The sequence below is a fragment of the Stegostoma tigrinum genome, chromosome 14, assembly GCF_030684315.1.
Source record: "Stegostoma tigrinum isolate sSteTig4 chromosome 14, sSteTig4.hap1, whole genome shotgun sequence".
Lineage (NCBI taxonomy): Eukaryota > Metazoa > Chordata > Chondrichthyes > Orectolobiformes > Stegostomatidae > Stegostoma > Stegostoma tigrinum.
Window position 1 is genome coordinate 48,961,305 of NC_081367.1, and position 13,541 is coordinate 48,974,845.

General features: G+C 41.7%; 1 protein-coding gene across 1 annotated transcript in view; it reads left to right on the forward strand.

The window, feature by feature from the left end:
* The window catches only part of LOC125457913 (adhesion G-protein coupled receptor G7-like), a 56,182-nt gene that overhangs the window by 7,224 nt on the left and 35,417 nt on the right, over positions 1-13,541 (forward strand). The window contains exons 3-6 of the mRNA XM_048542698.2: positions 188-291; positions 2,911-3,060; positions 7,769-7,854; positions 9,832-9,962. Of these exons, the coding sequence (XP_048398655.2) occupies positions 188-291; positions 2,911-3,060; positions 7,769-7,854; positions 9,832-9,962 (471 nt within the window). The remainder of the gene's footprint in view (positions 1-187; positions 292-2,910; positions 3,061-7,768; positions 7,855-9,831; positions 9,963-13,541) is intronic.

The following is a 13,541-nucleotide window of genomic DNA, read 5'->3' on the forward strand; positions in this document are numbered from 1 at the left end:
GAAAATTAGAAAATTGTTGCCACAATCTTGAATCGAGTTTGCTGTCTTTCGAAGTAAAGAAAAGGCAAAATACATGTCTCCCTATTTCTGTGGCCATTTTAGAAGGAATTTCAAATTGTTGTATCATGTTTAATTAATCCAATGATAAAAACAGTCAATTTATTATCTTTTGTTTGTTGTTTGTAAGATGGATCACCACTCGCAACGCGAAAATGTTTATTGAGCAATGAAAGCTTGAATCTGACTGACCCTGTCCTCTTTAATTGTAGCACGAGTCTGCAGACTGTCTTGGTAAGTCAGTAACAGATTGTAAATAATGATTTAATATGAACAGTTTAAATTTTTTTTATTGATATAGCTGGGGAAACCGTTATAGGTTAATGTCAAGGTCAACAATCTATTTATTGGCTTCAGCTGATGCAGTGTTAATTTTCATGATGCTACCAGAATTGGATCAGAAATTCAATTTGTGACCAATGATCTGACCTGAATGTCCAACGTCACAATTTGTGCGACAGAGTTAGTGGCCACATCCCTCCTGGCCAATCCTCAATCAGTTTAGAGTTGTCCAGATTTTCCATGGAAGTTTGAAATCCATCACTTCACCACTCGGATCAATTACTAGGTAGTGGTTGGCAAAGTTTGCAACCAACTGGGAGGAGCTTGAGTTCTGGGGCTGTCATCAGTTTATAGGGTATGGATCTTCATGTATTTTGCAGCAGGGAGCTATGTTATTTTACACAAATGTGTTGTTTCCTTTTTGAGTTCCAATATCAATGGGAATGCTGCATTAGCCATAAGGCAGTGACATTATTTGTCGGGGATGCTTTCCCTGTGACATCAGGCAATTCAAACTGTACTAACACAGAAAACCACTGTAATTGTATTGACCTCAACACCCTAAATATAATCCTCATGACTGCTCAGAGCTGACTATTGGACATATTTTTGTGGCAGATTCTAAGCCATTTGAGCAGCTGTAAGGTGCCAATGGCTAGGCCAGGCAAATGAGAAAGTGTGTCGTGTTGTGCCTCTGCTGGTATTCATCAGTTTCTGTTTGAGATTTCCCCTTGGATCTGGTTTTCTGGGTTTGTTGCTGGCAGATCACTACATGGCCAAGAATGATGCCAAGGTGTTTTTAATGTAGCATCGTGAATACAAGTTCACCAACAGAATTGGACATGAAGTTCTTCCCTGGCCTTCAAGTTATTCAGGTGGAACACTGAAACAATAGTTTTGGCTGTGTTTAGTCAAAGTCTCCATTTTGAAGTAGGCTTACAGCAAATAGACAGATTCAGTGAGTGTTCTCAGTGTTTTGAAGGTATTTAGCTATAGAAGCCGGTGATAAGTTGATAGAATACATGAAGAACCATGACTTGTGGGAAAGAGGCCATTTATAAAAATATTGAAGAGAGGTGGTATGAGGAATAATTTCAATGGGAGCCCGTTGATGGTTACGCACTTGGGAGCTGAGATAGTTTCCAAGATACACATTGAGTATCAGTTGCTGATTATGGAGTTGATTAGTTGTAGGGTTTTCACATGTAGGTAGTGACGGACAGTTTCAGCAGCATGGCTGAGTGCCAATAAATACAACCAGCTTCCTTTGAGTTAAATATGTGTTAAAGTTTGGAATGTTTTCTTCTGATTCCCATTGACTTCGATTTTACAAAGGCTCCTTTTTAGAAAACACAAACAACTACTGCATCGATGTCAAGAATAGACATTCTGAAATTTATTTCTTTTGTCTACGTCTGGATCAAGGTTGTAATGATTTTTGAAACTCTCATGAAACTCAGAATGATCACAGGGTGGCAAGATTATTGCTGAGTAGGTGCTGCTTGACAGGACTATCAATTTTGACAGTGTTTGACAACCTTTTCTGAAGAAGGGTCACTGGACCCAAAATGTTAAGTCTGATTTCTCTCCACAGATGCTCCCTGACCTACTGAGATTTTCAAGCAACTTCTGTTTTTGTTGCTGATTTCCAGCAGCCGCATTTCTTTTAGGTTCTTTCTCTCTTAATTTTGTTGATGAACAACAGTAGACTGTCAGTACAGAAATTAACTGGATTGGATATGTTCTGACACATCTACCAATTTTCCACAGTTTTTGGTCAATTCCAGGGTCTGGCAGTTCTGGAAAGGCTTGGCCAGGGATGTGGCTAGTTTTGGAGTACAAGTTTTCACTAGTACTGCTAGTATACCATCAGGGTCCATAACCTTTGCAGTATTCAGTACATTCAGCTGTTTCTTCATTTCATAAAGAGTGAATTGAATTGACTGAAATTAGAACCAGTGATTTTGGGAATTTCAGCAGGAGGCTGAGATGGATGTCCAGCCAGCACTTCTGGCTAAAAATCATTCTAAGCGTGTAGCCTTAAATACTGATATTCACCACTATTAAGGATATGGATGTTCATGGAGCCTCCTCCTCCAATTGGTTGTTTAAATATATACTCCCATTCACATCTGGATGATAAATGCCTGCCTGCCTCCGCAAATTGGCATTTTACCCAGTTGTGAATATTTAATGAGCTGAAACAAATGCAATGGTGTAGCCCATAAACAGATGTCCGTCTGATTTTTCTATCCATGTTCACAGTTAGCCTTGGGAATGAAACTTCCATCCCTAATGTCTCACGATTATTTCTATTGCAAAATTCAGCCATTTAAGTTGAGCACTTGTCGTTTTGTGACGTAAGGTTAGTGTATCATTACTTTTGACATTACTATGACAAATTATTTTGGTTAATCTTATTAAGGAAGCAGTTTTGCTATTTTGTTTTAGTTCTGATGTGCATTGCCACCTGAAATGCTCATAACTCTTATTATTTTGATTTGCTGATAAACCTGTTTTGTGTTTCCAAAATGCCATGACTATGTCCACCTGCTGTTATTTTTCACCCAGGCTGATTTCACTGATACCACCATCGACACTACTGCGTTTCAAACTGTGGTGCTGACATCGAAACCAGAAAACTTAAATGTGCAAGAGGTTAACACAACTGCAGTTATTCTCCATAAAATAATGCAGGATCCTGCACAGTTAAACCAAGAGGTTAGTTATATGTTGTTAAAAAGTAAAACAATCTTTTGAAGTTTGTTTCTTTGATTAGGCTTACTGCACTAAGCTTATGACAGTTCTATTGAAAAGATTAATGATCAGCTTGATATTGTAATTTCCAGTATAACAGAGGCCAGTGACCTTGTGTTTTGAATGGTAGGTTTCCCATTATGAGACAAAGGACACTCCAGTTTATGGAGGCTACACTTTAGGAACAGAATGAGGTGGTAGCGGTGGGAAATTGCTTAGGTAATTGACTGAGCTGTTAATGTACTGGGGGAGGAGATCAGGTGAGAAACCTTGTATTAACTGTTCTCTAAGAAGTTTTAGTTCTGATGTAGTTTGCCACCTGAAATGTTCAAACATCACTGTGGAAGTACCTTCAACTCAGTGCCCTACTTTTCTATCCGCTGAACTGCTCCTACTGGCTGTTGGCTTCATCGCTGCTTTGCGTCTTCTCTAGTCCAAAAGATTGATCTAACAGAACCCCCACATGTGAAGTAAAACATTTGCTTGGCAGAGAAGCTGTTGAATCAGAGAAGTAGAACGAGCTCAAAGTTGTTCCCAGAACTCTCAAGATAAACTCAAAGAACTGAAAGCCGTTGAGAAAACCATGATGTTAAAACATCATGATTCGTTAAACAATTACTGCCTTCAGTTAGCATTATAACATGCTACTGAACGATTGTAAACCTGAGCAAGACAATTGTGAGATGATAGCATCAGGTACAGTAGTCTGTGCCACTTACCTCTTGTTTGCAACTTTTTAAGGCGATATATATGGTTGCTGAAGCAGATACTAAAATGATGCAAATTGGCAGACATCAGGCTCCAAAGTTATCCAATGAAGCACTGGAAGACTTGATGTTGGAGATGAGCAGAAGTTGAAAGGTCACTTATCCCTAGGAGGCATGAATGCTTTCCAGAAAAATGCTGAGAAGGCTTTGGAAGCAGAAAGCTGTGTAGCTCAGATCAGAGGTGTAGCCTCATGTATCTGGATGCAGTGCCGCAAAGTTTAATGACTAATATATGTGCCCAAGATTATTGTATGCATCTTCAAACCATAGAGCCATTCAACTATATCAGGGGTGCAATTATTGCTCAATGCACCATCACTCATCTACTTATAATATTCACAATTCAGATCTCACATTCATAGCTTTACCTAGCCCTGAGCATTCTTAGCACTTTTACAACCCTCACATTTGCATCTCACAGTAATGGCTAACTATTGTAAAATTAGACTGAATCAATCCAATGGAAGACAATGCCCTGAGCTTCAGAAATGAGGACAGGAGGGAGGTCAAGTCAGCATGATGCCCTGACTGGCAGCACAATCTGCATAAGTCTGGTGCACATTTCTAATACCAACACCCCAACGTACTGAGAGCAGAACAGCCTGCAACAGTGGTGTGCTTAAATGGTACAAAAGCCCTTTCGCGCCCAGACAGGCAGTCATGGCACCAACAATACAGCCACAATGGAGCTGAATATTGCAACCATAAAGTTTAACAAAGGTGACAAAACATTCAGAAAATAGCCCAGAAGGACCAACAGCCTAGCAGGACAAACCAGCAGCTAACCTCTATGGGGGTGATGGAATCTATAACTTGTTTTCCTGTAGGGTCTTTATGGACTGTTTGAGATACTGGGCAACTTCAGCGTGAGTGGATCAAGGTGACTGACAAACAAATCAAAAATTTGCAACATGCATGGGATTTGAATTTTAATATTATAATAACTTTATGAGAAGTTATCTTATATACCCTTCATGTTTAAGAAAGAATCCAAGCTAACATCACTGGCACTACTGCCAATATTAAATTCTAAGATACCAGTGATACAATTGAATTTCCATACTATCAAGTCTAAGACTCAGTTTTTGAGAGAAGGTAAGATCTTTGACACAAAGGCTAAAAATGGCAATTCAAATGATACATTATATCATTGTATTATGAGATATATAACTTTAGAAAATAAGAGCAGGATATCATAAGGCCCCGAATGATGTAGGCCATGATGAGAAATTAAGGAGATGTCATGTGAGAAATCCAACAAGGGCATGAAAGTTGGAACTGGTACCCTAGTGACCAGAGTTTTCTACTTGCTCCTCCCAAAGGCCTCCATCTTGGACACTCAGCTCCAACATCACATGGTAGACTACATAGTCAATGGCTGCATGCACCACCCCCTTTTATGGATATTGGCATCTGACACATACCAACCTCATTGCAACCTCATAGCACATTTCCAATCCACTTACAATACACTTTGGACTACAAAACTGCATTTTGGAACTCAGCCCACCTCTCATTGCAATGAATAACGTGCACGCTTGGATAAGAATCCAACTCATTGGTTAGACCAGGCACATTTTGGAGATAACAAGGTGTAGAGCTGGATGAACACAGCAGGCCAACCAGCATCAGAGGAGCAGGAAAGCTGACGTTTCGGGCCTAGGCCCTTCTTTTTTCTGAAGAAGGGCCCAAGCCTGAAATGTCAGCTTTCCTGCTCCTCTGATGCTGGTTGGCCTGCTGTGTTCATCCAGCTCTACACCTTGTTATCTCAGATTCTCCAGCATTTGCAGTTTCTACTATCTTTGCATTTTGGAGATCCTTGTTCATTTTCTTTGTGCTCACTCACTTTGTGCCTACCTGATGCTCACAGCATCTCTGCCTTGTCTTGCCTTATTTCGGTGTGCCTCCTTAGCCAGAGTTAACAGGGCCACAATACTGTTGTGATGCCTTGCCTTTTGGAGCAGACACAAAGCCAGGCAGCTTGTCCGAAACTTCAGCAGTCATTAGTCAAGGCAAATAACGCAAATTCAGCAAGTTAATACTGACAGCTTATGCCACCAGTAGACATGATAAGCACACGGTGTGTGCGTCAGCAAATGGCCACGTCTCAAAGAGAGTAGTCCTCAGTTTAATGGAGGGTGATGTCCTTCAGTCAGGGGTCCTGGTGCAGTCAGGTGGTGGTGGCCTGGGGCTTTGGAGCCCAGAGCTCATCTGCTCCGTCTGTTTTTCAGTTCTTTTTATTTTTCTCTCTCTCTCTTTTTTTTCTTTTGTTTTATTTTACTTACCTCTTGTTGAAGTGCTTGTGGTGGCAACAGCATTGGTGGCAGCAAGTAGGCCCAGCGTGGACTCAGTTAGGCTCTGTGCAGACTTGTGGCAGGTGGGGAGTGGGCCAAGCTTGAACCTGAGTGGGGCCAGCGCAGACTTGTGCTGGCAGTGCCAGAGAGAGTTTGGGTTCCCAGCGGCTTCTGCATCAACCAGCACAGACTTGTGGGCTGCTGCAGTGGAGATGACTCTGGGTTCCTGACACATTCATGAAGGCAGCGGCGGAAGAGTGTTCAGGCCCAGTATGAGATCCTGAGGCATTGGCAAGGACTGCATTGGGGAGGTGGCCCTGAAGTGGACTCATGACAGTGGCAGAGTTGTGTTTTGGCTGGTGTGGCACCCAGTGACATCGGTGGAAACTGCATTGGCAGGTTCCGGCGAGGCCTCATTATGGCGAGGGCATTGATGGACGAGCGATGATGCCGAAGAGTGGTGACTTTCGTTCCAGCAGGGGCATAACAAACAGATTCATGTCTCACCACCAGGCCCATAGCCCATGGCAGAACACTTAACAAGAAGGACTGTAAAGCTAAACACTTTTTCTTTATTTCTTTATTTGTCTGCTTTTATTATCCATGTTTTGGCTTATTTTTCTGTGTTTTGAGATGGTGGTGGAGAGTGGTGACACTATGCAACATTTTTCATTGTACTCTGTTTCAAAATTCACGTGACAATCAATAATTCAAATCAAATCAAATCGGTCAATAACAGTCTCCAACATCAGTCCAGGATGTCCAAGTGGTCAGGACCAGGATCCTCTCCTCATTGGGCAGCTCTCCACATGTATTGGGCTCTTTCTGCCCGATTGTGGGCTGGAATGAGAGAAAGGGAGATGAGAAGCGCGATGAGAATGGCTGACACATTTTTGGCAGAAAGTTGACGAGGTGTCCTGAAGGAGTGAGTATGCAGTGCAGAGTCCAAGAAGGGCTAGTGGTGTGGGTATATGGGTGACGAAGAGCGAGGGAAGATGTTGCACATGAGTGTGAGGGTGGTAAAGCAGGAGCCTCAGTCCGAGATGAGTGAAGTAGTAGAGATGGTGAGTGTGAAGTATATAATTAGTTGTTTTTTCTTCCTTATTGTAGATCCTGAAGTTTGACTTTGTCTAAATGGCACTAAACATTGTAATTTATTTCAAAAATAAGTTTCGGTCATGTTCCTGCTATGTAAATAAGAACCACTGTCTCTCTGTAAGGAAATGTGTTCACGGAAAGGAGAAGTCGAATAGTACAATTATTAAAATGAAAAGAAGAAGCCAAATGATCTTAGGAGATTGCATTCTCTGATTGTGTACCCAAGCAGTCAACAAAAATTTTAGTTAAAAAAACTTAGATTAGTTTATTCAGTCCCGTAGGATTCAGGGAATAATTGAAATACAAGATCCCAACATTGCATTGCTGTTCATTTTGTTGTCAACATGAGCAGTGGGGAAATATCCTTTCACCAGTTTAAGTCTGCAAATATTGTTTTTTTTAAGTTTACCACCATTTAGATTTTCATTCATTGCCTGTCTCGCAGATTTAGTTTAGGTTTGAAAATTTTTTTCTGAAGTTCGTGTGCCTTTATACTTTTGTGTTTCTCTGTAGATTTCCAGAAATACAATAAGCACATTCTGTAATATACTTGAAGTGAAACAAGACATCATTGAAGAAGTACAGGCAGAATTGTCAAGGTATGGAGACCATTATAAAAAGATATTATTTTTGGTGCAAGTGAAAATATCTTTATGAAAGCACAAGGTTATTTGCAATAATGTTTTACCTGTACCACTTGTGTATCCCCAGTGAGTTTTCTATTTCCACTGCCTCCAATCACATCTGTGTAGCCCTGACATTCATAGCTGGGATGGAGAGAGATTGCTGTGAGACATGGGAGACTTGAGTAGTTGTCAGTAGTTTGGGCCTGAAGAGTCTTTTGAGAACGTCCTTCCCAGATGCAGGCTCCCCCTCCTCAGCTGGAACTCCTTCAGGCTTTGGGGTTACAGGGAGAGCTGGAAGGTCCTGAGAGAATGCTTCTGGGGCCCCTAGTGTGTGGCTACTTCTCCTTACCCTCATCCCCTCTCACTTTGCCAGTGACACTGAGCACATGTGGCTAGAATAATGGAGGGCAGTTCATTGGCATCTCCAGCAAACACTGAGAATTTTAGAATACAAGGTGTGGAGCTGGATGAACACAGCACGCCAAGCAGCATCTTAGGAGAAGCAAAGCTGACATTTCGGGTACCGTAAGTACGTAAACTTACTGGTGCCTGCCGCCTAATACGGGATTCCTCCACCTCCCAAATCCCCAGCGGTACCCAAGACCTTCCCCACAATGTACCTGCTGCCATTGGCCACGAGGCCGCTGTCGGAGAACCCACAGATGAAGTCACATCCGCCACCACCAGGTAAACCAATTCTGGGACAGCGAATGCCATCGCTACTGCAGGCACCGCCTCCATTGCCGAGGCCAACACCACAGACATTACCATCACCGCTGCTGCCGTCACCTACCCTGCTCCGCCCACCGCCAACGCCACTCCGCCAATCACAGACGCGATTGCAACTCTCCACTGCCGAAGCAACTCTGCCCATCGCTGACGCCAACACAACTCCGTCCACCATTGACGCCGATGGAACTCCGCCCACCTCTGACGCCGAAGCAACCCCGCCCACAGCCGATGCCAGCGCAACTCCGCCCACCACCGCTGACACAACCCTGCCCAATCCCAGCCAGCAGTTGCAGAGGAGACAATAACCCTGAGCCCTGCTGAGTCTTCACCATCCCCCCAGACCTCCCCCTTACTGAGGACGAACGGTCAGTCCTCAGTAAGGGGCTCACCTTAGTCCCCCTCCACCCAGACATCAACGAATACTGCTCGCGTTTGGACATTGAGCAGTTTTTCCGCTGCCTTCGCATCCTGTCCACCTATCTTCTCCTCTATCCATCTTCGATCCACCTCCCCCCTCTCTCCCTATTTATTTCAGAACCCTCTCCCCATCCCCCTTTTCTGATGAAGGGTCTAGGCCGGAAACGTCAGCTTTCCTGCTCCTAAGATGCTGCTTGGCCTGCTGTGTTCATCCAGCTCTACACTTTGTTATCTCGGATTCTCCAGCATCTGCAGTTCCTGTTATCTCTGAGAATTTTAGTCCTGGATCACATGGTGATTGCCTATCAATCCTTGGAAACAGCTGGAAACAGATATGCTGGAGCCAGAGTAGTACAGCTGATCGGAGTGGAGCCCTCTGTTCTTTTGATCCAGCTTGCAGAGTATCTCCAATAAATCTGCCTGCTGTTCCTATGCCTGGTCTACGCTGGTTGACAAAGACATCGCTGACTAAGTGCAGGGCCTTACCTTCTACTTGTTCATGGAAACTTGTGTGCATATTAAGTACCAGAGTTACATACAAACTGACAGTGACCACAGTTTAGAAGCAGTTGGTTCACTTTGATGCTTTGGAGTATTCTGTGGATGTAAAACATGCTGTATTTTATCTTGGTGTATGCCTCAACGTATTCAACTCTCAAAGCTTCTTCCTAAGCATTAGCTTTTGCCAGGATCTACTTACGCTATTCCATATGTTTCAATGTGTTTGTGTAGAGGTTAACAGTAATTTTACTTAATGTAAAAAGTAATTTTATTTCATAAATTGCATTTTTTTTGTTTTAGTTTGACTGAAGGCTTAGAAAACATGTCACGGTTTGTTGACTTGGATCAAACGTGTTCACAATTGGCAGTGAAATCAAGTAGAGCCAATTCGTCTATAAATGCTGATGGCTTGGGAATAGTTTCATACCAAGGTAAACCTCTAAATGATGCATATTAAAAAGTTCCAAATAATATGGAATTTTGTGCAGCTTTTGAAACAAGTTTTTACATTGCTTATTTATATTAAGGATGTGAATTACCATGACTTACTACGACATTGTATTTTGTGAGTTTTAATGAACAGACTTACTGTGGATAATGCTACATGAGTTATTGTTACTGTGATATAAATCACCTGAATTTTCTTCATGTCATTAAATTTAATAAGTCCAAACAACGTAAATCTCAATATAAACATCAAATGGACTGAAACTTCTCTGCCGATCCTGAAATGAAATAATATTCCTAATACTAACCATGTATATTTATATAAGATCCAGAAATGTTTCCTAAATTGTATCCTCATTGATTTTTGATACATAATTTGCATGTGCATTAATGGTTAATATAATAGAGATATTGAAAGTAATGAAGGTCTATGAAAGTTATTACTCCAAATAGGAGTTCATGACAGTGGAGGTACCATTTTAGCTTGGAAAGACCATTGGTTATTTAACAGACAACAGAAAGAAGGCATAAATGGGCCATTTTTGATTTGGCATTTTGTGATGAATGGACTGCCACGGGGTCAGTGTTACAGGATCAGTATTTACAATTTATATTAATGACTTTGATGAAGGGATGAATGCATGATAGCTAAATTTTCTGATAGCACATAGATATGTCAAAAAGCAAATTGAGAAGGGGACAAAAGGAGTCTGCAAAGACATAGAGATAGGTTTTAATTGAAGGGGAGAAAATTTGGCAAATGGAAAAATATATACTTATTCACTTCAGGAACAGTAGAAAAGCTGCATGTTATTTAAATGGAGAGTTATTATGGAAATCTGAAGTACAGAAGGATTCTGAGTGCCTTGGTATGTGAATCACAAAGGGTTGGTATGCAGTTACAACAAGTTATTAGGAAGGCAAATAAATGTTGTAATTTACGGCAAAAGGAATAGAATACAATAGAAGGAATGTTTTGTTGGTGAGCCTATGTCTGGAATACTGTGTATAGTTTTGATTTTTTTTGAGAGAAATTGTAAATGCATTAGAAGTAATTCAAAGATGTTACTCTTGAAGGATAACTGTGATAAGTGGTTTATCCTAAAGGGAGAGATTAGACAGGTTGGGATGGAATTACCTGGAGTTGAGAATAATTTTTATTGAAAAATAGAAAATCCTGAGGTGACTTGACTGGGTGAATGTTATAAAGGCTATTTCCATTTGTGGAAAAGACCAGAACAAAGTGAGATTGTTTAAAAGTAACTAATTTAAGATGACCATGAGGATAAAATAGTATCAGAGATAATGGGAACTGCAGATGCTGGAGAATTCCAAGATAATAAAATGTGAGGCTGGATGAACACAGCAGGCCAAGCAGCATCTCAGGAGCACAAAAGCTGACGTTTCGGGCCTAGACCTCTGATGAAGGGTCTAGGCCCGAAACGTCAGCTTTTGTGCTCCTGAGATGCTGCTTGGCCTGCTGTGTTCATCCAGCCTCACATTTTATGACCATGAGGATATTTTTCTTTCAGATCATCTTGTGGTTTTGGAACTCTCTTCTCCAGAGAACAATCTGGCAGGGCAATTCAATCTTTTTAAGATAAAGGTAGATAGATCATTGACTAATAATTGAGGCAAAGGGTATTGGAGGTAAGGAGGTGATGGTCTAGTGGTATTATCACTAGACTATTTGTCCGGAGATTCTGGTAATGTTCTGGGAGCCTGGGCCATGGCAGGGGGAGAGATTTAAATTCAATAAATATCTGGAATAAGGAGCCTTATGATGACCATAATCTCCTTGTCAAGTGTTGGAAAAACCCATCTAGTTTACTAATGTTCTTTCAGAAAGAAAGCTGCCATCCTTACCTGGTCTGGCCTACACATGACTGCAAGCCTACAGCAATGTGGTTGACTTTTAACTGCCCTCTGGCCAATTAGCTAATTAGGCCTGGCCAGTACTGCTCACATACCATGAAGGAGGGTATAAAGAGTTTGGTAAGATTGACAGATGAAATTTGTCCCTGACAAGTGTGAGGTGATGAACTTTGGAAGAAATAACAGGTCAAGGGAGTATTCAACAAATACAGACGATAAGAAGCTCAGAGAAACAAAGGGAGCTTGGCAGGTTTGTCGATAAATCCCTGAAGGGGCCATGGCAGATTAATGGGATATGCAAGAATCCATATGTGATATTTGCCTTTATTAGTTGAGGTATAGATTGTAAAAATAAGGCTGCTGTGTTGGAAATATCCAGGAATTTTGGTTGGGCCACAGCTGGAGTACTGTGTGCAACTCTGGAATCTGCGCTGTAGGAAGGACATGTTTGCGTTGGAGGGGGTGTATATCAGAGTCACCAGGACGCTGCTTGAGACGGAGATATTCAGCTTTTAAGACAGTCCTAGGGACATAGATTCACATAGCATGGAAACAGATCCCTCGGTCCAACTCATTCACGATGACCAAGTTTCCCAATCTAAACTCTGTGCCTGCGTTTGGCCCATATTCCTCTAAATCATTTCTATTCATGTACCTGTCCAAACGTCTTTTAAAGTTTGTAACTGTGCTTGCATCTATTGTTTTCTTTGAAGCAGAGTATGTTGTGGGGAGACCCAAAAGAGGCATATTGTGAATGGCACAGACAGGGTGAAAAGAAAGCACTGTCCCCTTAGTTGAAGGGTCAATAACAAGAGGGCACAATTTTCAGTTGAAAGACAGGAGGTTCAGAGGGTATTTGAAGAAATGTTTATTTTCACCAAAGCGTAGTGGCTGTCTGAACTGCATCGCCTGAGAAGGTAGTTGAAGTACGTAATCTTACAACCTTTAAAAAGTATTTGGATGAGCAATTGAAATGCTATAACATTCAAGACTATGGGCCAAGGGTTGGAAATCTTTGTTTACTCATTCATGGTATGTGGGCATTGCTGACTGAGCAGCATTCATTGCCCATTGCTAATTGACCAGGGGACAGTTCAGAATCAGCCACACATTGCTGTGGGTCTGGAGTCACACGTAGGCCAGCCCATGTAAGGATGGTAGTTTCCTTCCCTAAAGGACATTAGTGCACCAGATGTGTTTTTCCTGACAGTCAACAATGGATTCATGGTCATCATTAGATTGTCAATTCCAGATATTTTTTATTGAATTCAAATTCCACCATCTGCCATGCTGGGATTTGAACCTGGGTCCCCAGAATAGTATCCGAGTCTCTGGATTAACAGTCCAGCAATAATACCGCTCGGCGATTGCCTCCCTGGAGGCAAATTGGACTAATGTAGATTTAGTGTATCTTCAGCAGTACTGATATGATGGGCTAATTCTATACTATCCCCTGCTACCATTAGTTTCTTTCTTGCTCCCCCTCTTGAATGGCTTCCTGTACTATATGCCATGGTCAGAAACAAAAACAGAAATGTGTTCTGAAGAAGGGTCACTGGATTGTAAGCATTAACTCTGATTTCTCTCCACAGATGCTGCCAGACCTGCTGAGATTTTCCAGCAATTTCTGCTTTTCTTTCAGATTTCCAGCATCTGCAGTGCATTTGGTTTTTTTGCTGCTTGCCATG